General features: G+C 38.9%; 1 protein-coding gene across 4 annotated transcripts in view; it reads right to left on the bottom strand.

Moving 5' to 3' along the window:
- Positions 1 to 22,763, bottom strand: part of Cnot1 (CCR4-NOT transcription complex subunit 1) — a 79,444-nt gene that overhangs the window by 41,044 nt on the left and 15,637 nt on the right. For all 4 annotated transcript variants that reach the window (XM_057753979.1, XM_057753981.1, XM_057753982.1 and 1 more), the window contains exons 3-13: positions 16,239 to 16,346; positions 15,404 to 15,502; positions 14,941 to 15,009; positions 14,800 to 14,854; positions 13,492 to 13,695; positions 12,001 to 12,169; positions 10,598 to 10,724; positions 10,343 to 10,453; positions 3,759 to 3,929; positions 3,225 to 3,352; positions 1,341 to 1,581 (exon numbers count right to left, since the gene is read on the bottom strand). In XM_057753979.1, coding sequence (XP_057609962.1) covers positions 1,341 to 1,581; positions 3,225 to 3,352; positions 3,759 to 3,929; positions 10,343 to 10,453; positions 10,598 to 10,724; positions 12,001 to 12,169; positions 13,492 to 13,695; positions 14,800 to 14,854; positions 14,941 to 15,009; positions 15,404 to 15,502; positions 16,239 to 16,346 — 1,482 coding nt within the window. The remainder of the gene's footprint in view (positions 1 to 1,340; positions 1,582 to 3,224; positions 3,353 to 3,758; positions 3,930 to 10,342; positions 10,454 to 10,597; positions 10,725 to 12,000; positions 12,170 to 13,491; positions 13,696 to 14,799; positions 14,855 to 14,940; positions 15,010 to 15,403; positions 15,503 to 16,238; positions 16,347 to 22,763) is intronic.

The following is a 22,763-nucleotide window of genomic DNA, read 5'->3' as shown; positions in this document are numbered from 1 at the left end:
ACAAGACCCAATAAGCCAAGTGCACTGGAGTGTGCCTATAATCTCAGCACGCAGTATGTGAAGTCAAGAGTTCATGATTACTCTGAGCTTAGTATAATTGAGGCATCAAGAGACCCTGCATCAAAAAACTAAACACAAAACAAAATGCTAAGGCAGGCTCGCTTGGCATAATAGCACATGCATGAAATCCTAGCACTCAAGAGCCCCAAGCCAGACAGAGAAGCATGCGTGCGCGCGCGCGCGCGTGTGTGTGTAAGGTGGGCATAAGGAGATATTTACTTGGCAAGTATAGTCTATAAATTTTGGAGTTAAGGGATAGAGAAATAGGTACAAAGTGCTTGTTTTGTAAGCATGAGCACGTAAGTTCGGATCCCAGGACTTGCATGTCTACAACCCTGCAACGTAAAGTGGAAACAGGAAGCTTGCTGGGCTTGCTGGCTACCAGCAGAGCTCTAGGCTGAAGGGAGAGAAAAAGTTGGAGAGCCTAACTCTCTGAATGCATGTACTGACAAAAACACACACATACCACAACCACACCAAAAGCAGACAGATAAAAATAATACCATTAAAGCTATCTTTGGGGTGAAGAATATAGCTAATCTGCTAAAGTGCTTCCTTAGCACAATCAAAGCCCTGGGTTTAATTTCTAACACCACAGAAGTCAGGGATCCTAAATTGAAAGTTATCATCTTGTTACATAGTGATTTCCAGTTGAACTGCCTGTGACACATTTAAGTCTTGGCTCAAACAAAACAAAACAAAACAAAAAACCCAAAAAAACCAAAGACTCATTTGTGACTTTTCTAATTTACTGTTGACAGCAACATCAGGAGCTTTTGTTTTCATAGTAAGTATGTAAGCTCTTCAAGACTGAAATGTGTCACAGCAAGTAGCAAGTTTTATGGATGCTGAATTTGAAAATCTAATATGCTTGCTCTCTGGTACTTTTTTTTTTTTGGTTTTTCGAGACAGGGTTTCTCGCTCTCTGGTACTTTTATAAAACTGACAATAGGATCCTAAAATATAAAACCTGCTTGATGACTATAAATCTTTCCAACGGAACACAGAGATTTGTTATTCTCATGTGTTTAGATTTATTAATGTATGAATTTTGTCTGCCATGCCTGGTGGCATCAGAGGTCAGAGAAAGACTTTTGGCTTCCCTAGAACTGGAGTCATGATCACAAATGGTTGTGAGCAGCCATGTGGATGCTGGGACCTGCCTCCGCAAGAGCAGCACTCTTTATCTGCTAAATCACCACTCCAGACTTGAAATACCGAGGTTTTAAAGGATGTCAAAAAATGCAATGGAGAACTGATAAGCAAATTAGTTGTCTTACCTGTCCATGCCATGCATAGTGCAAAATAATGGCAGAGTTAGGATGGTTTCCAAGGAAAATTGGCATCAAAGTAGAGATGAGTTCATGGCGTAAGGTGTGCCAGGAGGTGTTGATTTGTAGTAAGGCCAATACCAGCATGTCTGGACAGTGTTTGATAGGGAAGCTGAAGAGTTGTTTCACTTGCTCATACTGCCCAACCTCTGCAAGCCTCAGCAGAGACTCAATCAAATCCAAGCTTTTCCTAACGAGAATGAAGGAAGAAAGATACTCAGTGATCAATGAAAATATTAAAAAAAAAAAAAAAAAAAAGCTTTTTTTTCTTGGGCACTAGGCACTGAAATCATGTCCTTATATGGACTTTACCACCGAGTCATCTCTAGCCTTCAAATTCACTCCAAATTAGATATCAGCTATAGAATAAAACTACATAAATCACAGTCCTTCCATACCTTGGTATTAGAGAATATTCTTAAGAGACTGCTATAGATTTTAAAAACTGCTCACATGCTGCTGGGGTTATAGAGAAGAAAGCACTTGCAGAACGCTTTAAAGCCCTTTATTTCATGAACATTGTGTGTGCTGGAGGGAGGGGAACCTGCGGCTTTGCCTACAGATTAATTAAAAAAGAAATGCAAAACAACAATTCATGATTGATTTGCATAATAGAACCTCATTACCAAGATTTTTATGACTGGGGTGAAGAGGCAAATATGATTTTTTTAAAAACAATTTATTTAACTTTATTTTATGTGCATTGGTATGAAGGTATCATATCCCCTGGAGCTGGAGTTACAGACAGTTGTGAGCTGCCATATGGGTGCTGGGAATTGAACCCAGGTCCTCTGGAAGACCAGTTAGTGCTCTTAATCCACTGAGCCATCTCTCCAGCCCCCAAATGTGATTTTATAATAGTTAAAGTTAATAGTAAATAGTTAAAACTAAGTAGAATATGGTTGGTTTTAATCTTTTTTTTTTAAATATTTATTTATTATGCATACAATATTCTGTCTGTGTGTATGTCTGCAGGCCAGAAGAGGGCACCAGACCTCATCACAGATGGTTGTGAGCCACCATGTGGTTGCCAGGAATTGAACTCAGGACCTTTGGAAGAGCAGGCAATGCTCTTAAACACTGAGCCATCTCTCCAGCCCCGGTTGGTTTTAATCTTATCTAAAAATCTAACTCTACATTTAGTCCTTGAAGAAGAGGCTAAGGCCATACATAACATGGAATGGCCTAAAATGAGTTATACAGAATGCGGCTGGCATTCTGTCCCCAAAATGCTAAAAAAGACACTTTTTGGGCCAATTAGACCTAAATATAGAAAATTTATCAGACATCACAAAAACAAAAATTTAACTAGGGACAATGTAATGAAGAAGAATTTTTATTCACCAACATTCTCTTTTAAAAGCCTTTATTAAATCACCTCATTAAAAATAAAATTTCCAGAGGCTGGAGAGATGGCTCAGTGGTTAAGAGCATTGCCTGCTCTTCCAAAGGTCCTGAGTTCAATTCCCAGCAACCGCATGGTGGCTCACAACCATCTGTAATGAGGTCTGGTGCCCTCTTCTGGCACCAGAAGAGATATACACACAGACAGAATATTGTATGCATAATAAATAAATATTTAAAAAATAAAAAATAAAATTTCCAGGCTGGAGAGATGGCTCAAAGGTTTAAGAGGACTAGTTGCTCTTTTAGAAGTCAATCCCCAGTACCCACATGGTGGGTGACTCACAACTATCTATAATGAGATTGAGGCCCTCCTATGGAATGCAGGCAGAACACAAAATAAAAATAAAATTCACTTTAAGTATATTAACAGTATTATATTACTTGTTCAATAAGAGCTTTGTATTTCTAGAGTGCAGGAGTATTTACCATGTGGCAATTTCTCGATTGTCATCCTCTGGTGGCGCTTTCAAAATGTCAGTAGCAACAGTATGACAGGGGTAGTCGGCAAAGCAGAAGACCTCTGGGTTTATCAGGGAATGCTGGATGAAGGAGAGCTGCAACAAAACGACAAAGACCTTATTTTCATAAAAAATTAGGAATGCTGCAAAAATATGAGCCACTTACACGAGGCTAATCTCAAGGTTGTTAAATAATTAAAGTTAAAAAAAAAAAAAACAAAGAACCACTTGCCCTTCAGAAACAAGATAATTCAGAAGATGGAAAGTGATAATAAGATGATATGAGTATGATAAACATACTCAAACTGGAAGAGCTTGACTGCTGCATCTCAAAGAACTCTGATCAGTTATAAAACTCTGAAAATAGAAATATAACCTGATGGCAAACAACAATTTCCTTAGCTAACCAAAATAAATTAACTAGAATATTACAACCAATGGATAAACTGGCCTAATAAACGAAGTAATTATTATTTCTTCACTACCTATTCATCATTCTTACCTGGCCTTCTGCATGTTTCCAAGGCCTATATATGAAATCCACTGGAAACACTTCCATGCCCAGGCCCCTCTGAATACCATAAACCACGTTATGAAGCCCTTTGCTGTCACGAATTTGAAATCCAGGATGGTCCAGTTCATAAGTTACTTCCTTGAAATTCAAACTCGGGTTCTAAAAAGATGAAAACATTTCAAAATTAAAGAAACAAATATGGGCAAAGACAAAATAATCCGAAAATCTAGGTATTCTATTTAACATATCCATGAATACCAAAAATTTTTAGCAGCTTCAACGAGCATCTTAACAAGGATTTTTTCATTTTGTTTTAATTTTTTCCAGATTGGGTCTTACTTTATAACAGTTTCAACCCTGGCCAGCCTAGAACTCACTATAGTTCAGGCTGGCCTTGAACTAAAGAGAAATCATCCTGAAGTGTGGTATACAACCACAACCCTTTCCTTATAAGGTTTGGATGCATAGACATGAAAAAAACATAGGTAATAACAGTATAACATTAATGATTATAATGAAAAAAGAAGTAAACACCACAGACACATTTCTTGTAAGGCTGCCAATTTCTCAAGGATAGCCTTCCTGAAGTTATTTACCACTGCTTTATGTATGAATTTGAAATTCGCATGAATAAAAACAAACAAGATATTAAGAATGACCTGGGTAGCTGGGCATTGGTAGTGCACGCCTTTAATTCCAGCACTCGAGAGGCAGAGGCAAGTGAAATCTCTGAGTTCCAGGCCAGCCTAGTATACAAGAGTGAGTTCCAGGACAGGCTCCAAAGCTACAAAGAAACCCTGTCTTGAAAAACAAAAAAAAAAAAACAAAAAGAGCTGGGTACGGCAGCACATGTTTACAATTTCAGTCTTCAGTAGGCGGACCAAGAAGATCAGGAGTTTCTACTCAGCCTGTGTTACACAGTGAGACCAGACCCTGTCTCAAAAATAATACCGCTTGGGACTGGAGGGTTGGCTCAGCGGTTAAGAGCATTGCCTGCTCTTCCAAAGGTCCTGAGTTCAATTCCCAGCAACCACATGGTGGCTCACAACCACCTGTAATGAGGTCTGGTGCCCTCTTCAGGCCTGCAGGCATACACACAGACAGAATATTGTATACATGATAAATAAAATAATAAATAAATATTAAAAAAAATACCGCTTAATAAAGTCAATGCTATAATGTGCTGAAATATTTATTTGTGGAGCTGGAGGTTCAATCTAGGGCCTCCTTTATGTTAGGCATGTATTCTATCACTGAATTATTTTACCAATCCTATTAAAGTTCTTTTAAAAGTTTTAAGATTTTTATTTTCTGTGTATTTTGTTTGACTGTATGTGTATGTACTTTGTTTATGCACATATGTATGTCCAGTTCCCATCGAGGTCAGAAGAGGGCATCAGATACTCTTGAACTGGAGTTACAGACAGTTGGGAGCCATCATGTGAATGCTGAAAACTAAATGCAGGTCCTCCAAAAGAACAGCAAGTACTCTTAACCTCTAAGCCATCTCTCCTGCTCCCTTTTAAAATAAAACAGCCTCCATATATGCCCTTTATAATGTGGGATTTCCCCTCTGTATTTTGTGAATATGTTTTATTACCATTGGTTAATAAAGAAGCTCCTCTGGCTTATCGCAGGGCAGAATGGAGTCAGGCAATAAACACAAGCAGAAATAGAGGAGGAAAGAAGGCAGAGGCCATGTAGCTGCCAAAGGAGGCAGAGGCCATGTAGCCAAGCCACCCAAGAAGCAAGAGGTAACAAACCACGAACTTCATGATAAAATATAAAATAATACAACTGGGTTAATTTAAGATGTAAGAGTTAGTTAATAAGAAGTCTGAGCTAAAAACCCAAACAGTGTTGTAATTAATATAGTTTCTGTGTGATTATTCAGGTCTGGGTATCCAGGAAATAAGAATCCTCTCCATTTACATCTTTAAGAAGTCTTAACAAGGGCTGGTGAGATGGCTCAGAGGTTAAGAGCACTGGCTGCTCTTCCAGAGGTCCTGAGTTCAATTCCCAGCAACCACATGGTGGCTCACAGCCATCTGTAATGGGATCTGATGCCCCCATCTTCTGGCCAACAAGCATACAGACCGACATAACACTGTCTTCATAATAAATAAATAAATCTAAAAAAAAAAAGAATTATAAGAGCACTGACTGCTCTTCCAGAGGTCCTGAGTTCAATTCCCAGTAACCACATGGTGGCTCACAACCATCCGTAATGAGATCTGGTGCCCTCTTTTGGTCTGTAGCATTATATGTAGGGAAAATGCTGTATATATAATTAATAAATAAATCTTTTAAAAAAAAAAAAAAAGAAGTCTTAACAAGCCAGGTAAGCCAGGTGTGCTGGTGTTCATCTGCATAATCCCAACACTCTGGAGGTAAAAGTAAGCCATCACTCTAAGTTCTTTATAGGATTATAGGACCAGCCTGGTCTTTATAGGAAGTTCCAGGCTAGCCAGCACTACACATGGAAAAACCCTGTCTTTTCAATAAAAAGGAAACAACAAAAACAAAACTGTAATAATAAATAATACACGTATAACCTGGGCCTTTGCAGCTAAATTCCCAGTCCCTTGAGCTTCACTGTTTTTTGCCTTTTCTTTGCAGTGCTAATGATCCAACCAGGCGCCTTGCTTCTCTTATACAAGTGCTCTTCCACTAACCTATACTACAGGTATACTTTTTTTTCACACTGCAATTTTACCATGTTTAGGTAAACAAATACAGCTCATTGTATCACAGCTATCATACTCAGGAGAGTAACATACTACACATTAGTTGGGGTAAGAGGACAAGTATTCGGTAGTGGACTACTCCTAGATTAGTATTAGTATATACTATTCTGATTGCACAGCGACAAATTACCTAATAAAAGAGTTCTCAGAATATTCCTTGTTAAGCATCATAGCTATACTGCTAAGAAATGTAACAAAGGCTCAGGTAGGAGGAATTCAAATTTCAGGCCATTATGGGCAAAATAAAAGTTTTAAAAAATAAAAAGACGTCAACAATAAAATACCGTATAAGACACTATCTCAAAAACAAAGAAAGTAAGAAACAAGTAATAAAACCCAACAAGGAGCCAGGCGATGGTGGCACACACCTTTAATCCCAGCACTCGGGAGGCAGAGGCAGGCGGATCTCTGTGAGTTCGAGACCAGCCTGGTCTACAGAGCTAGTTCCAGGACAGGCTCCAAAGCCACAGAGAAACCCTGTCTCGAAAAACCAAAAAAAAAAAAAAAAAAAAAAAAAAAAAAAAAAAAAACCCAACAAGGAAATAGAACAGTGGTTCTCAACTGGTAGGTTGTGAGTCCTTGGGGAAAAGGGATCAAGCGTCGCTTTCACAGGGGTCGCCTAAGACCATTGGTAAACAGGTACTTGCATTATGGTACAGCAGCAAAAGACAGTTATGAAATAGCACTGAAGATAGTTTCACAGTGGAAATCACCACAACATGAGGAACTATATTAAAGGATAGAATCATTAGGAAGGTTGAAAAAAAAATAAAAATCACTGGACTAAGATATCTCAGTTGCAAATTAAAATTCTAAGTATGGGATGCTTCTGTACACTGTAAATATGTATTATTCCCATTGGGTAATAATAAAAGCTATTGACCAATAAAATAATAAAAACTATTGACCAATAGGTAGGGCAGGGTTAGGCAAAACAATCAAAGGACTCAGAAGTGGTGAAGTCTAGAGAGACTCAAGTAGCTGCACAAGAAACAAGTCAGCAGACGAGTAAAAGCCAGTCAAGTGACAATACATAGATTAATTTAAATGTAAGAGCTAGTTAGTAATAAGCTTGAACTATAAGCCAAACAATCTGTAATTAAGTTTCTGTGTGACTATTTGGGACTGTGCAGTGGGGTCACAAAAATTCTTCGTCCACTTAAAAATTATGCCTATAACTCATGCTTGAAAAAGAACAAAGCTGGGCATGACTTTAAACCCAGCACTTCAGAGGCAGGTGGACCCTGTCTGAAACAACACAAAGCATAACACATCTGTAATCTCAGTGCTAAGGAAACAGTCCCTAGAGTACAATGATCCAATAACCTAGCCAACTTGATGGAACTCCAGGCACAACTAGAGACTTCTCAAAAAAATATGGGGAAAGGCAAGGAAAATGGCTCAGGAGGTAAGCCATTTGGGACCTGAGTTTGAAGCCCCAGAACCAATGATGTTACAATGTAATCCCAGTGCTCCAGCAAGGAGAAGCATAGTTAAAAGAATTCCTGAGCTAACCAGACTGTAATAGGCAATAGCAAAACACAAAAAAAATTGAGAATCTGCTTTAGACAAGATGAAAAGCAACATAGAATAGCAGGTTGTCCTTTGACTTTCATGTACAAATCACACACACACACACACACACACACAGGTGAAGAGTGATTTAGGAAGACAAACCCTGGCTACCAAACAGACACCCACATATCTATCAACATGCAAAACCCAAGTCATTAGCTTTGATCCCTGAAGCTATTAGAAAATAAATAGGGGCTGGAGAGATGGCTCAGAGGTTAAGAGCACTGACTGTTCTTCTAGAGGACCTGAGTTCAGTTCCCAGCAACCACATGGTGGCTCACAACCATCTATCATGGGATCTGATGCCCTCTTCTGGCATAAAGGTAGAAATGCATTTAGACCACTCATACATAAAATAAACCTTTAAAAAACTAAATAAAGCAAAACCCATTAATTCTGTTAATAGTGGAGTTATGAGAGAACACAAGGGTTCTCTGCAGCTAGGTCTTGGTAGTAAATTGTAAACATGAAAATTAAAAATGAGAACTAGGATAAACACCTCGAAGACTGTTAAGAGTTATGAGCTGGGTATAACAGCATGGGCAGAATGTCTAACATGTATTGAGGTCTTAGACTCAATTTCAAGGACCCACCGAAAAGTCTATTCAGATCTTGCCAGGGTTGGTGGTACATATCTGTGGTCCCACCACTCAGGAGGTAGAGGATTTGAGTTCAATGCCATCCTGTGCTACACAGCACCAAAATAGAGGATTTTGGTTTGTTTTTTCCTGCTGTGCTGAGACTGAACATAGCATTCAACATGCTAAACAAGCACTCTACTATTGAGTCACATTTCCAATTTCATGTAAGAAACTATAAAAAATACTACTATCCGGTTCAGTTTTCTCAAGGTAGTCTTGACAAAATGACATAGTAGGCTTGCCTGGAATTTGCAAAGTAGATGAGGTAGGCTTCCACCTGTATAATAATATTCCTGCCTTTATAGGCATGCATCACCACTCCAATACTAAGTAGTTTTAAAGTTACTTTTATTTTATGTGCATTGCTGTTTTGCCTGTATGTGCGTTTGTGTGAGGGGGTCAGATACCATGGAACTGAAGTCAGAACCTGGATCCTCTGGAAGAGCAGGCAGTAAGTACAATTGCTGAGCCTTCTCTCCAGACCTGTAATTCTTATATTTTTTCTTTGACATTTTATCAAGATATTACATTTGAATTTACTATTCTCCGGGTGTATAAATTTCATAAGTCCCTCAATAACCAACTTGGCCTTTATGTTTTACTTAAGTATTAAGTACTTCCATATTTCATCCAGGTGTTTTCTTTATATGGAGGGTCAATTTGTTTCTGAATAAACATTCAGGCCTGCCTTCTCAACAACTCTTTGCAACTTGACCAAAGAATACATTTAACAATTCACCATTCTGCCAGGCAGTGGTGTGCAAGCCTTTAATCCCAGCATTTGGGAGGCAGAGGCAGGTGGATCTCTGTGAATTTGAGGCTAGCGTAGTCTACAAATCAAGTTCCAGGACAGCCAGAGCTGTTACACAGAGAAATCCTGTCTTGGAAAAAAAAAAAAAAAATCAAAACCAAATTCACCATTTTAGCTCAGAACTGTAAAATAGGAACTACAAAGATGATTTATTTGTGCCAGTCTCAAGAACCCTGAGTTCAATATCTAGCCCCTCCAAATAAACTGGACATGGTAGCATGCATCAGTAAACGCAGGATGGGTGGGGGGTGGGCACAAAACAATAGAGGGTCTATAGATTCAGTGAGCTACTCTTTCAAAAGTAAAAGGAAAGCTGACAGAGGAAGAAGGCACCGAAAGTCAACCTCTGGCCCCCACATACATGCATGTACACACAACGAGTAAGTGACAATTCCTAATAATGGAGGGGCAGAGGCTTGAATTTCATTATGAACTGTTTAATGTATTGATTTATCATGAATGCTTCAATCTGTTTTGAACTAATAAGTGGAGATATTACAAAACATTGCTGGTCTTATTCAGTTGGCCACAAAACTTATAAAACAAACAGCAAAAATCTTGAGTACATAATGTTAATGTGAATACAAAGCCCGAGCCGGGCGGTGGTGGCGCACGCCTTTAATCCCAGCACTTGGGAGGCAGAGGCAGGCGAATCTCTTTGAGTTTGAGACCAGCCTGGTCTACAAGAGCTAGTTCCAGGCCAGGTTCCAAAACCACAGAGAAACCCTGTCTCGAAAAACAAAAACAAAAACAACAACAACAAAAAAAGAATACAAAGCCCGGATCACATGTACTCACCAGTTCTTTAAGAACATCAATCAAAACCTCTACATTCCATGTGTGTGCCTGTGCGCCTTCACTTTTATCTTTTCCGTCACTCCAGATCCCACTGCCAGGAGCAGAGATGCTCTGTAAAAGTAAAAGTACAATTAAGCAAACCCAACTAACAGATGTTTTCATCTTATGTTGAGATCAGTCAATCATACTGTAATTCAATAAACAGAAAAGGACAGAATTTTAAGTCTTTTGGTATAACAGTTGAAAACAACAAACCTGTAATGGAATACCATCTGTTAATCCTGAATGAGTTCGAGCCATCATTCCCAAAACCCTGGCAACCTGGGCAGCTGTGACCTCCCGAACACCAAACTGCATGATTATATTGCGACATTCTTCAATACTGAAACAAAAATAATACTTTAAAAAAATGCTTACTTCCACCTCATACACCAAAACTAAAAAGTACTACAAATAAATGAGCTGTGGTATGAAATACTTAAATTTAAGGAAATTAATGTTTTGTGTTACTTTTATGCAACTAGAAACATAAAAATCACTAGCTTAAAAATGTTATCCCTAGTAGGGCAGTAGTGGCACACGCCTTTAATCCCAGGACCCAGGAGGCAGAGGCAGGTGATCTCTGAATTCAAGGCCAGTCTAGTCTAGAATGAGTTCCAGGACTGACAGCAATACACAGAGGAAACGGTCTTGAAAATTAAAAGAAAAATTTTAAAAATGATGTTGGATTCCCTCTGTATGTGTGAATATGTTTTATTACCATTGAACAATGAATGAAGCTGTTTTGGCCAATGGCTTAGCAGAGCAAAGCCAGATGGGAAATCCAAACCGAGATATAGAGAGAAAGTAGGCAGAGTCAAGGGGATGCCACGTAGCTGTAGAAGGAAATACGTCAACCAGAACCTTTCCCAGTAAGCCACAGCATTGTGGCGATACACAGATTAATAAAAACGGGTTAATTCAAGATGTAAGAGCTAGCAAGAAATATGCTGAGTCGTTGGCAGAACAGTTTTGTAATTAATATAATTTCTGTGAAATTATTCAGGTCTGGGTTGTCGGAAAACGAGCGAGCAGTTTCCGCTTACAATAGTACTTTCAATTCTTAGTATAAATCAACTTCATTTTTTAAATTATACTGTGTAAAATTATACGTGTGCATGCATGCGTGTGTGTGTGTCATTTGTTCGGACGCCAGAGGACAACTTGGATGGAATCTGTTCTCTCCTTCCATCAAATCCTTCCAGAGACTGAAATGAGGCCATCAAGCTCAGCAACACAAGCTGAGCTCTCTTACCAGTACCAAAAGCAAGCTAATCACACCCTCAAAGGTGAATCTGATTAATATTTAAACCTTGAAAATGTATCCTACCCTCTTCATGCTGCTTCTAGAAGTTTAATTCAAAATAGCAAAGTGAGTGCATATGCTAAAATATCACTGACTGAACTAAAAATCTGGTTCCTAAAGGAACTGGTAGGGATGATAAGTCACAAGCTCAAGCTCTAGAATATTTATAGCTGAAAACAATACACCAGACTAGTGTGTATAAGATTAAAATTCAGAAGCAACAATCCTGGTGCACATGGCAACAATTTTGTGTACTTCTTTTCAATAATCATGCTTAATAACAACTACAATTTTGTCGTGTCTTCCTACCAACCTTGCACAAAAGCCATAGCCTACTTCTTGCATGAAATCAGCCAGAGAGCTCTCCATCATGGTTTTAGCTACCCCTCCAGAGTCAGGCAAGATCCTGTCCATTAGAATGTCCCGTTTTTCAGGGTATAAAAGTGGTGCAAGCACCACAGGACAACGTTCTTGGGGAAAATCTGAAAAAAGAAATGGAGTAAGACTGTTATAAACAACTAAAAGACAACAACCTAGAGGTTAAAGATGCAGCACATTAAGAGTTGCCTAGCAGCCAGGACACGGTGGAGCACACCTTTAATCACAGTACTTGAGGGCAAAGGCAGGCGGATGTCTGTGAGTTCAAGGTTAGCCTGGTCTACAAAAGCTAGTTCCAGGACAGCCAGGGCTGTTTCACAGAAAAACCCTGTCTCGAAAAAAAAAAAAAGACAAAAAAAAAAAGAGTCTGTGTAGCACGCCTGAGGCCCTGGGCTCAATGCTCAGCAACATATAAAGGTACATCTCTCCTGCTATAGATCTAAAATCCCTTCAAACCTAATTCTTCTGCAAACTCATATTCAAAATCAAGCAATTTTATGGCTGTGTGTGGTCATCCACGTATTTAATCCCAGCACACAGAACGTAGGGGCAGACTGATCTTGTTAAGTGTGTTGGAAGACAGCCAGGACAACATAAAATGACTGATATAAAAAAAATTAAAATTTCCCAAGCTATGATCTCAATACAATCCTAATTTTGAATTCTTTGGGACCACAAAACAACTGTTTATGTGTATACTTCAACTATTATTTACAGATTCCATCACCTGTCTTATCAATCAGACTAAATACTAAACTTTTATAGCAAAATTCCCATATAAGGGGCAGAATTCATTACAGGGGAACAGAATGCACTAGAAACAGAAAGTTGATGCAGCTTAAATTAAACTACACAAACAAAAGGAAGTAAAGAAGAGTCAAATTTCTCTTTTATGAGGATAAGAGGATGGGGATTTATTTATTGACCTTGAAAGCAAATTACTAAGTAAATATAAATATTACCAAAAACGGCCAACCTAGTTGGACGTAGGGTCACATGCCTCTAAACCCAGCACTCAAGAGGCAGAAGCAGGTGAATCTCTTGAGTTCCAAGCCAGCCTGGCCACACAGAAAAAGCCTGTCTTCAAAGAAGGAAAAAAAAAGGCCAACCTTTCAAATTAAAAATAGCTAGATACCATAACGTAGTTTCCTTCCCTAGAGTGGGAAAATGCTGCAGAGAAATATGCCTCATCTTACCTGTGACTGTACTTATATTTAAAAAAAAAAAAAAAATCACACAGATAAAATTAGGTTCACTTTATACGTATTCTTTCAAAAGTCTATTACAATTTTTATACTTAAAAATGATATTATAGTCGTTTGTTATAAAAGACTAAAAACAAAAACAGGAAATCATCATCTTTACTTATATTCCAACATGCTTTTTTATTACAGTTTATTACCACCTGTGATAGGCTATGACTTACCTCTGCGCAGTGTCTTAAGAAAAGCGTCTATTTGCTCCTGTCCAACTCCAAAGGCTCCCTTCTGCCCAAAGAGGAGATGGGAGAGTAGGAGATGTAGGACCTCTATTGCTATATCTTGGAAGCCACCTTCTTGATTTCCACTGACGTCTGCGTCTATGTAAGAACGCAGAAGATCTGGAAGCTTCTGTTTTATAAACTGGGCAGCTAAAAGTCAAATAAGCCAAGTTACTATTATACCATAATAGATAAAGACAGAGAGACAGACAAGAGTGTTCTGTGATCGCCCTCTGTGTTCATCAACATACATTTTTACCTCTCTCGTGCTTTCACATAGCTCTGTCTGAGAGGTTACTCAAACAATGGCTGATGAAAGGAAGAAAATGTTTACAAGATGAAGGTTCTGGTCAGGTGTGGTGGTGCACACCTTTAATCCCAGCAGGCAAGTGGAGCTCTGTAAATTTGAGGACAGCCTGGTCTATAGAGTGAATTCTAGTACAGTCAGGGCTATTACACAGAGAAACCTTGTCCCAACCACTGTCCCCCACCCCGAAAGATGAAAAGTTCTGAAATCAGTTTTACAATGATGTGAACGCAACTAATACCACAGAATTCTATGTTAAAAAGCCAGGGCTGGTGCCGGGTATGGTGGTGCACGCCTTCAAACCCAACATTCATGAGGCAAAGACAGGTGATCTCTTGAGTTTTGAGATTAGCCTGGTCTACCCAGGGAGTTACAGGACATCGTAGCACATGGCTACAATCTCAGCACTTAGGAAGTTGTTGAGTTTGAGGCCACCCTGGCCTATACAAGCACAAGTTTGTCTTAAAAACAAGGGGAAAGATGGCTCAGTGGTTAAAAACACTGGATATTCTTGCAGAAGACCCAGGTTCAACTCCCATGACCTCCATGGGCACCAGATGTGCAGGAGAAGCATTCATGTACACAAAACAAACAAAAATCTTATAGTTGAAAAAAACAAAAACAAGAGCTGGAGAGAGAGCAGTTGAAAGTGCTTGTTATTCCTGCAAAGGACCCAGGTTTAGGACCATGCATGTGGCATCTCACAACCAGTTCAAGAGAACCTGACACTTTTTTTCTGGCCTCCTCAAGCACCAGATATACCCGATGTACTTACACACACCCAAAACGCTCATACATGCATAAATATAAATTTAAAACAATAAAAAAAAACTACTTAACACTGGGGGAAAGCTCGGAGGTAGTGATTTTGTCTACCATGTCCAAAACCTGGATGAATTTAAAAAACAATCAAGAAAGAACCTTATACTCAGTATAAAATAACTTACCAAAACCCCTGAGATCTGAACTAGAAGAATTCAATAGGGCAAGACCAAAAATTACCTGAAACAAGAAGGAGTTATATTAACAAGAGTCAAATGGTTTTTAACTTTCATTTCTGCCTCCATCTCTTTCCTCAAAACACTTACCTCTTGTACTTTACTTAACTTGAGAACTTTACTCAGCTGGGCAAATAAATGGGGTGCAGGTTTTAGACTCTGAAACATAAATTTTTTTAAGATTTAACTTTTTAAAAAATGATGTAATTTAACCAAGTTTTAAAAGTATTCATCCAATCACGGCACAATACACACATGACATAATTCTGAGCCACTATAAACAACACACTATATTCTAGAGCTGTAGCCCGACAAAACTTAAACCTTTGAGTCATCTGGTTTAGTAAGATTCCATTTGCTACCAAGCAACTACCTAACTCAGTATTACTGCATATTCAAACTGGTGTGGTGTTTCATGTCTACAACAGCTCAGCGCTAAGAGATTGAGACAGAAGAATGGCCAGAATTACACATACACAGAAAAACCCTGCCTCAAAAATGAAGGGAGAGATATATATTATCACAATCTTACTAGAGATAAAATTATACTAACCTTCTGGTAGTGCAATGGATTATCAATGGCATATGACAATGTCGAGATAAAATTTGGCTTTGTAATCAGCGAGGCACACTCCTGAATCAGAAACTGTGTCTTCAAAAAGATAAAAATAAAAACAAACTTCTATTAGTTTCTATTAGCATTAACCATCATCTCACATAAAGAAAGGAAGAGAACCTACGAACATTATTAGATGCTGAATAGTTTTTACTATCAAAATTAGCTATTTATTCCTGGGTGGTGGTGCACACCTTTGATCCCAGCACTCGAGAACAGAGGCAGCACAGAGGCAGGCAGATCTCTGAGAGTTCGAGGTCAGCCTGCTGTACAGAGTGAGTTTTTGGGTCACTCACGACTATTACACAAAAAAATCATGCCTTGAAGAAAAAATAAAACAAAAGAAATCCTGTTTAAAAATCCGCTTAACTATATTAAATGTACCAGCAAAAAGTGTTAAACCAAAATGTACACATTAGAGTCCGTTAGTAAGTCACAAGCACTATCATAATTAACTCTGACAAGACTGAAAATCAAACCAAAGACATCTCATTCAGAACATGAGATATTCTATCTGCCTTATCAAGTAGGCCCTCCCCCATTCCTGCTTCCTTCATCAGGCAAATCCAGCAGCAGCTCCATAATCCTAAAGTAGACTGTCTTCAGGCAGAAAAGAGAAGTATAGGAAAGAATCCCTAATACCTCTTAGCTACCTTTGTAAGATTATGCTCCGGACGTTATCCTGTACATAGTTTCCATAAATTATGCCCTACACTGCAAATTTACAAAGTGATTGGGGATAACAGACATAAACTCTTAAATCCCCAAATACCTGATGGAAATCTTTGCCACTGCTTTTACCATCGCCACTGAAATCCACATGTGAAAATAGACAGCGTAATAAATGCCTGTCTGCCTCAGGACCGTGCCGATTCACAATCTGAAACACAAAAATATAAGTTTGAAGGAAAATTTGGAAAAAAAATAAGGACTAGGGATATAGTTCAATGCTAGCTAGCACTTGTCTAGCACACATGAACACTTTGGATCTCATAAATATGGTTCTAGGAGAATAAGTCCCTGGATAAAATTCACCTTATAGCAATAGTTACAGGAATTACTGTTGAGCATGGTGGCAAAGGCCTAATAAATCCTAACTCTTGGGATTCAAAGAATAGTAGGTCAGGATTACAAGGCCAGCCTCAAGCTACAGAGAAAGTTTAACCAGTTTGGGTGGTAGAAGACCCTGTTCTCAAAAACAAAAGCAAATTATTGGAGCCACTCAAGTAGAAGTACCTGTATGCAATGATTACTTTTAAATTTATTCGTTTTGAATTGGCTAAAAGAACATAAACCTACCAACAATTAACACACATAACTTGGCATGGTGGCCCACATTCACACCAAATTATGTAAAGTTTATTTACTAAATGACATCAATTTGGGATTTTCTATTTAGCAGTTTTACAACTTAACACTTCACAACTCAAATTTCCTTTAGCAACCAATTCTTGACAAACCTTACACGCACGGTCAGATCTAAATGAATCTGCAGACAGCTGGATTGCTACATCAACCTCAGTGCTTTAAATGCTGACCTTGAACTTTCCCAGATTCTTGTTTCTTATAATTTCCAATGGTTGTACCTGCTACCTCTAACTGGAAGAATTCAGGCAAGCCTGTTCTCCTCTAACTACCTTGTCTAAAAGAACGGCCTCCCTACCCCCATTACCTCTTATTTGTCTTTGCTTTTCTTCACAGCATTTACTCTTACTTAACAATTTCCTAAGTTGCAGGAGATCAGGGAATTTGTATAGCCTAGAAAGGAGCCTAGCAAACATTGTGGGTAAATAGTTATAATTGTTAAATGCTGGCATTAAGATTTCAAAAATCTCCCAGGAAGGTACTATTGGCAGTTGATGGCTAAGAGATGAATAGTTACTCTCCATTGGGAAGTGACCATTCATGCCATAGTGCAGTGGTTCTCAACCTTCCTAATGCTGTGGCCCTTTATTTCAGTTCATGTTGTGGTGAACCCAAACCATAAAATTATTTTCATTGCTACTTCATAACTGGCATTTTGCTACTGTTAAGAATCATAATATAAATTCTTTGGAAATGAGGGCTGCCAAAAGGGTCACAACACAAAAGCTGAGGACTATTGCCACACTAATTGAACTCTGAAAGTTATTAATAACAACTACTACAAACAAATCAAACGTTTATGATTCTGGGAGGAAGATGGGGTAGGGAGACTAAGGGCAGTTAGACAGAGGTAGTGGTGGGTGGAAATGATGAATATACATTATATAAATGAAATTAAAAGAATAAAAAAATACTAGCCGGGCGGTGGTGGCGCACGCCTTTAATCCCAGCACTTGGGAGGCAGAGGCAGGCGGATCTCTGTGAGTTCGAGACCAGCCTAGTCTACAAAAGCTAGTTCCAGGACAGGCTCCAAAACCACAGAGAAACCCTGTCTCAAAAAACCAAAAAAAAAATAAAAATAAAAATAAAAAATAAATACTATTTAAGTGCTGGAGAGACAGCTTAGCAGTTAAGAACACACACTGCTTTTTTAGAGGACCAAGTTCTCTTACCAGCACCCACACCGAGTAAGCTCACACTGCATGTAACTCCAGCTTGAGGGATCTGACATTTTCATCTGGCCCCCATAGGTCCACACATACGGACAAGTAAATATAAATCTTTAATATATGGCATATATATTAAAGACATTAAAAATAAGTCAAACATAGTGGCATATGTCTATAATTCCAGTAACTAGGAAGACAGATGCAGAAAAGGTGAAAATTTAAGACCATTCGCAGGTACATAGCAAGCTTAAGGCCAATGAGGACTATGTAAGACTTTGCCTAAAACAATAAAAGAGCACACCAATTTATAAACCAGTATCAAAGAGTCAGACATGAAAATACATGCAAGTATATACAGATTGAGCAGCTGTATTTCAGAAATGTTATGTATACACATATATGGACATATATGTATGTTTCAATTAATGCGAGAAAGAGAACATGAATTTGAAAGAGCAAGGAAGGGTATTTTTGGGAGGGTTTGGAGGGGGAAATGATATAATTATATTATCTTAAAAAATAATAAAATTAATTTTTAAAAAAAGGCATTTCAGCCAGTCAGTGGTGGCGCACGCCTTTAATCCCGGGCGAGACAGGCAGATCTCTGTGAGTTCAAGGCCAGCCTGGTCTACAAGAGCTAAAGTTCCAGGACAGTCTCCAAAGCTACAGAAAAACCCATCTCAAAAAAAAAAAAAAAGAAAGAAAGAAAGAAAAAGAAAAGAAAAGAAAAGAAAAAAGAATACTCAAAAAGGCATTACAGATATCTGGGTGTGGTGTACATGCTTGTAATGCCAGCACCGGGAAGCTGAAGCAGGAGGACTTCAAGTTCTGGGCATCATTCAAAATAAGTAAGTGATCAATAAAATACATAATTACCTACTTTGGGTTAGGAATTATATTTATCCATTGCTTTCTGAACTAAATATTATAGTGAACTGCCTTAGATTATCTTCAAAAACTGACAAAATGGGGCTGGAGAGATGGCTCAGTGGTTAAGAGCATTGCTTGCTCTTCCAAAGGTCCTGAGTTCAATTCCCGGCAACCACATGGTGGCTCACAACCATCTGTAATGAGGTTTGGTGCCCTCTTCTGGCCTGCAGACATATACACAGACAGAATATTGTATACATAACAAATAAATAAGTAAATATAAAAAAAAAAAACTGACAAAATGCATTTGCTGGAAAAGGCAGGTACCAGTCTCCAGCTCCTCAGTACCAGGAGGTACTAAAACCATGTATGTACCTATGCCACCATGCCTAACTCTTTACATGGATGCTGAGAATCCTAACTCAGGTCTTTGTATGTTGTGCAATGAGCACATAACCCACCAGCACCTGCTCTAGGCATTTCATACTGCCATAGAATGAGTAACAATAACTACAAAACTACAAGAAAATAAACATCTGGTAAGAACTGGATCGCAAACAAAAAGTACTTAGGAAGCAAAGGTGAGCAAATATCCATTGAGTTCCACATCAGCCAGGGCTAACATAGTGAGACCCTGCCTCAAAACCCACATGCACAAGCAGGATCAAGGCAGCTGAGAATATGGCTCAGTGGCAGCACACTTGTCTGGCAAGCACAAACTCCTAGATTCTATCTTACTAGCCCAAAATCTTCATCACCAACTTTCTAAATAAAGCAAACAGGAGAAATGTGACTATGATAATTAAATATCAGTGCTATTTTAGTTGGCAAGATGGCTCCACAGGAAAGATGCTTGCTACCAAGCTTGAAAGCCCAAGAGCAACCTGTCTGGATCCACCTAATGCAAAGAGAAAAATCAACTCCTACATGCTGTCCTCTGACCACCATAATCACTCTGTGGCACATACAACCAGCCTCCACAAAAACAATAAAGTAAAAATGTCATAAATAAATGTAACTTAAATGTTTTTGAGACAAGTGTCTCATTATGTAATTCTGGCTGTCCTGGATCTCTAGACCAGGATGGCCTTGAACTCAAAAAGATCTGCCTGCCTCTGTTGCCTCCTGAGATTAAAAGGCATGAGCCACTACATCTGGCTGAATAAGCGTGACTTAAATTTCTTATTTTTGCACTTCTGAAACACAGAAGACAAGTATAGTAGCATTTCAATATTCCCAGCTATTTAGGATGCTAAAGAGGATCCTTGAACCCTCAAAAAAAAAAAAAAAAAAAAGCTATGGCCTGGGTTTAATCCCTACCAAGACGGAAAGGGGAAAGACAGAGAAGGGAGAAAAGGAGGAAAAAAGGAAGGAAGACAAATTTATTCCATGACAGTATCTGTATTCCAGTACTTGGGAGGCCAAAGCAGAAAAGTATAAGTTCCAGGTCAACCAAGATTATATGAGACCTTGTCTAAAAATAGAAGACCTAAATAAATAAATAAATAAATAAATAAATGAATGAATGAATGAAAATAGAAGACAAAATTTATTATAAAATTTAAAAATAAGTTGGCTGTGGTGGTACACATCTTAAATCCCAGCACTCAGGAAGCAGAGGCAGGTGAATCTAAGGCCAGCCTGATCTAAAGTTGCTGGACAGACAGGGCTACTGAGAGAAACCCAGTATCAAAATAACAACGATAGACAATATTGGTTAAGTTTATATTACCACAAATAGATGAAATTATGTATGAAATCTGCTCTAAATAGGGCAAACAGGCTGTATGAAGACAGATTATGTCTTGAAATAAAGTTAGAGGGTAGATAAGTGTAGGTTTATTGTATTATACTTTATCCTTCAAATCAGTTGAAGTTGAAGAGTGCTGTGAGTTCAAAATCATTCTGTCACAAAATATTCCTCACACCTAAATAAATGGACAGACGGATGAATGAATGAATAATGCTAATATTTTAAAAATGATCATAAAGCAGCATTTTTAAAAGAGAACCCAAGCAGGCTGTCCTCAAACACACAGAGATCCACCTGCCTCTGTCTCCTGAGTTCTGGGATTAAAGGTGTGCAAACAAATGCCTAGCATTAACTCAGGTTTAATTGGGGCTGAACCACAGTTCCTCAGCCAAACTGTAGATTCCCAGTCTCATCCCATCCTAACCTTCAGAGTTGACACATTAGTTTTATCCTACTTTCCAAATTCTCATACCTGCTTCCAGGGAATACAGCCTCAACCTGTATCACGGGCCCAGTTTAAGAAGGTGAGAATAAGATCCATACACGGTTTGTAGAGTAGGCACCATGGGTGCACATGCATAACCAATGAGGCTACAGTGAGACTGTCTCAAGAAACAAAACAGCCAGGGTGGTGGTGGCGCATGGCTTTAATCCCAGCACTCAGGAGGCAGAGACAGGCGTATCTTTTTGAGTTCGAGGCCAGCCTGGTCTACAAGAGCTAGTTCCAGGACAGGCTCCAAAGCTACAGAGAAACCCTGTCTTGAAACAACAAACCAAACTAAACTAAACAAAAACCAAGCAGAGCTTGGAGAGATGACTCAGCAACTGAAAACATTGGATATTCTAGCAGAGGATCCAGGTTCAATTCCAGCACCCACAGTAGCTAACATCCATCTATAACTCAAGTTCCAAGATTTTCTATGACCATTTTTAAACTCCATATGCCCCAGGAATGCACACAGTATGGAAATACAAGCAAGAACAATTCTCACATACATAAAATTTTTTAAAAATTAAAAGTGTGCCAGATGTGGCGGTGCACACCTTTAATCCCAGCACACAGGAGACAGAGACAGACAGATCTGTGTGAGCTAGAAGCCAGTCTGGTCTACAAAGTGAGTTCCAGGACAGCCAGGGCTGTTACACAGAAAAACCCTGTCTCGAAACAAACACAACTAAGAGACAAGATGGTTCAGTGCACACCTTTAGTCTCAGTACTTAGGAGGTACATATGAATTCAAGGCCAGCCTGCAGAGTGGGTTCCAGGACAGCCAGGATTACACAGAGAAACCCTACCTTGAAAAACAAACAAAAAAAGATGGCTCAGTGGGTAAGGATGGTCCCTTAACACCAGCTGGGGGGGGGGGATGCTCTTTTCTGGCCTCCCAAGGCACTAGGTAAGCACAGCGCATACATATATGCTATAGGCAAAACAATCAAATAAAATTTTGCTTGATGTGGTGGCACACACCTTAAATGCCAGCAGAGACACAGAGGCGGCAGTTCAAGGCCAGCCTGATCTGTGAAGGAGTTCAGGCCAGCCAGAGTTACATGGTGAAACCCTGTCCCAAAAAAGGAGAAAAGAGAAAGGGTATCATATTTAAAAAGGCTAACATTCCTATATATGCAGATATACTGTCTTTTTAAAGCTAGTTAAGAAAGAAAACAACTTAATACCCACTGCCCGTGGGTAGAAATAAATAGGCAAGCTAACCAATCAGTTCATGTATTACACATTTTTTAAGAATTAAGCAAACCTAGCCGGGCGGTGGTGGCGCACGCCTTTAATCCCAGCACTTGGGAGGCAGAGGCAGGCGGATCTCTGTGAGTTCGAGACCAGCCTGGTCTACAAGAGCTAGTTCCAGGACAGGCTCCAAAACCACAGAGAAACCCTGTCTCGAAAAACCAAAAAAAAAAAAAAAAAAAAGAATTAAGCAAACCTACAATTGTTACACACATACCCCAAAATAAAAGACCAAAACTAAATACCGATGCGTAAATCCTTTCTTAGATTTGGCTAAGAAAATCAGGTAAATATTTCACTTATGTTAGCTACCTATGAATCAAAATCAACTACAATTTCTATTATAGAAAGGAGAGAATTAAATGTGGTTTAGTTTGGTTTGGTTTGGGACAAGGT

This window comes from Chionomys nivalis, chromosome 21 (genome assembly GCF_950005125.1).
Source record: "Chionomys nivalis chromosome 21, mChiNiv1.1, whole genome shotgun sequence".
NCBI classification, from domain to species: Eukaryota; Metazoa; Chordata; class Mammalia; order Rodentia; family Cricetidae; genus Chionomys; species Chionomys nivalis.
The sequence above is the reverse complement of the archived record's forward strand: the minus strand, read 5'-3'. Positions and strand labels throughout refer to the sequence as shown.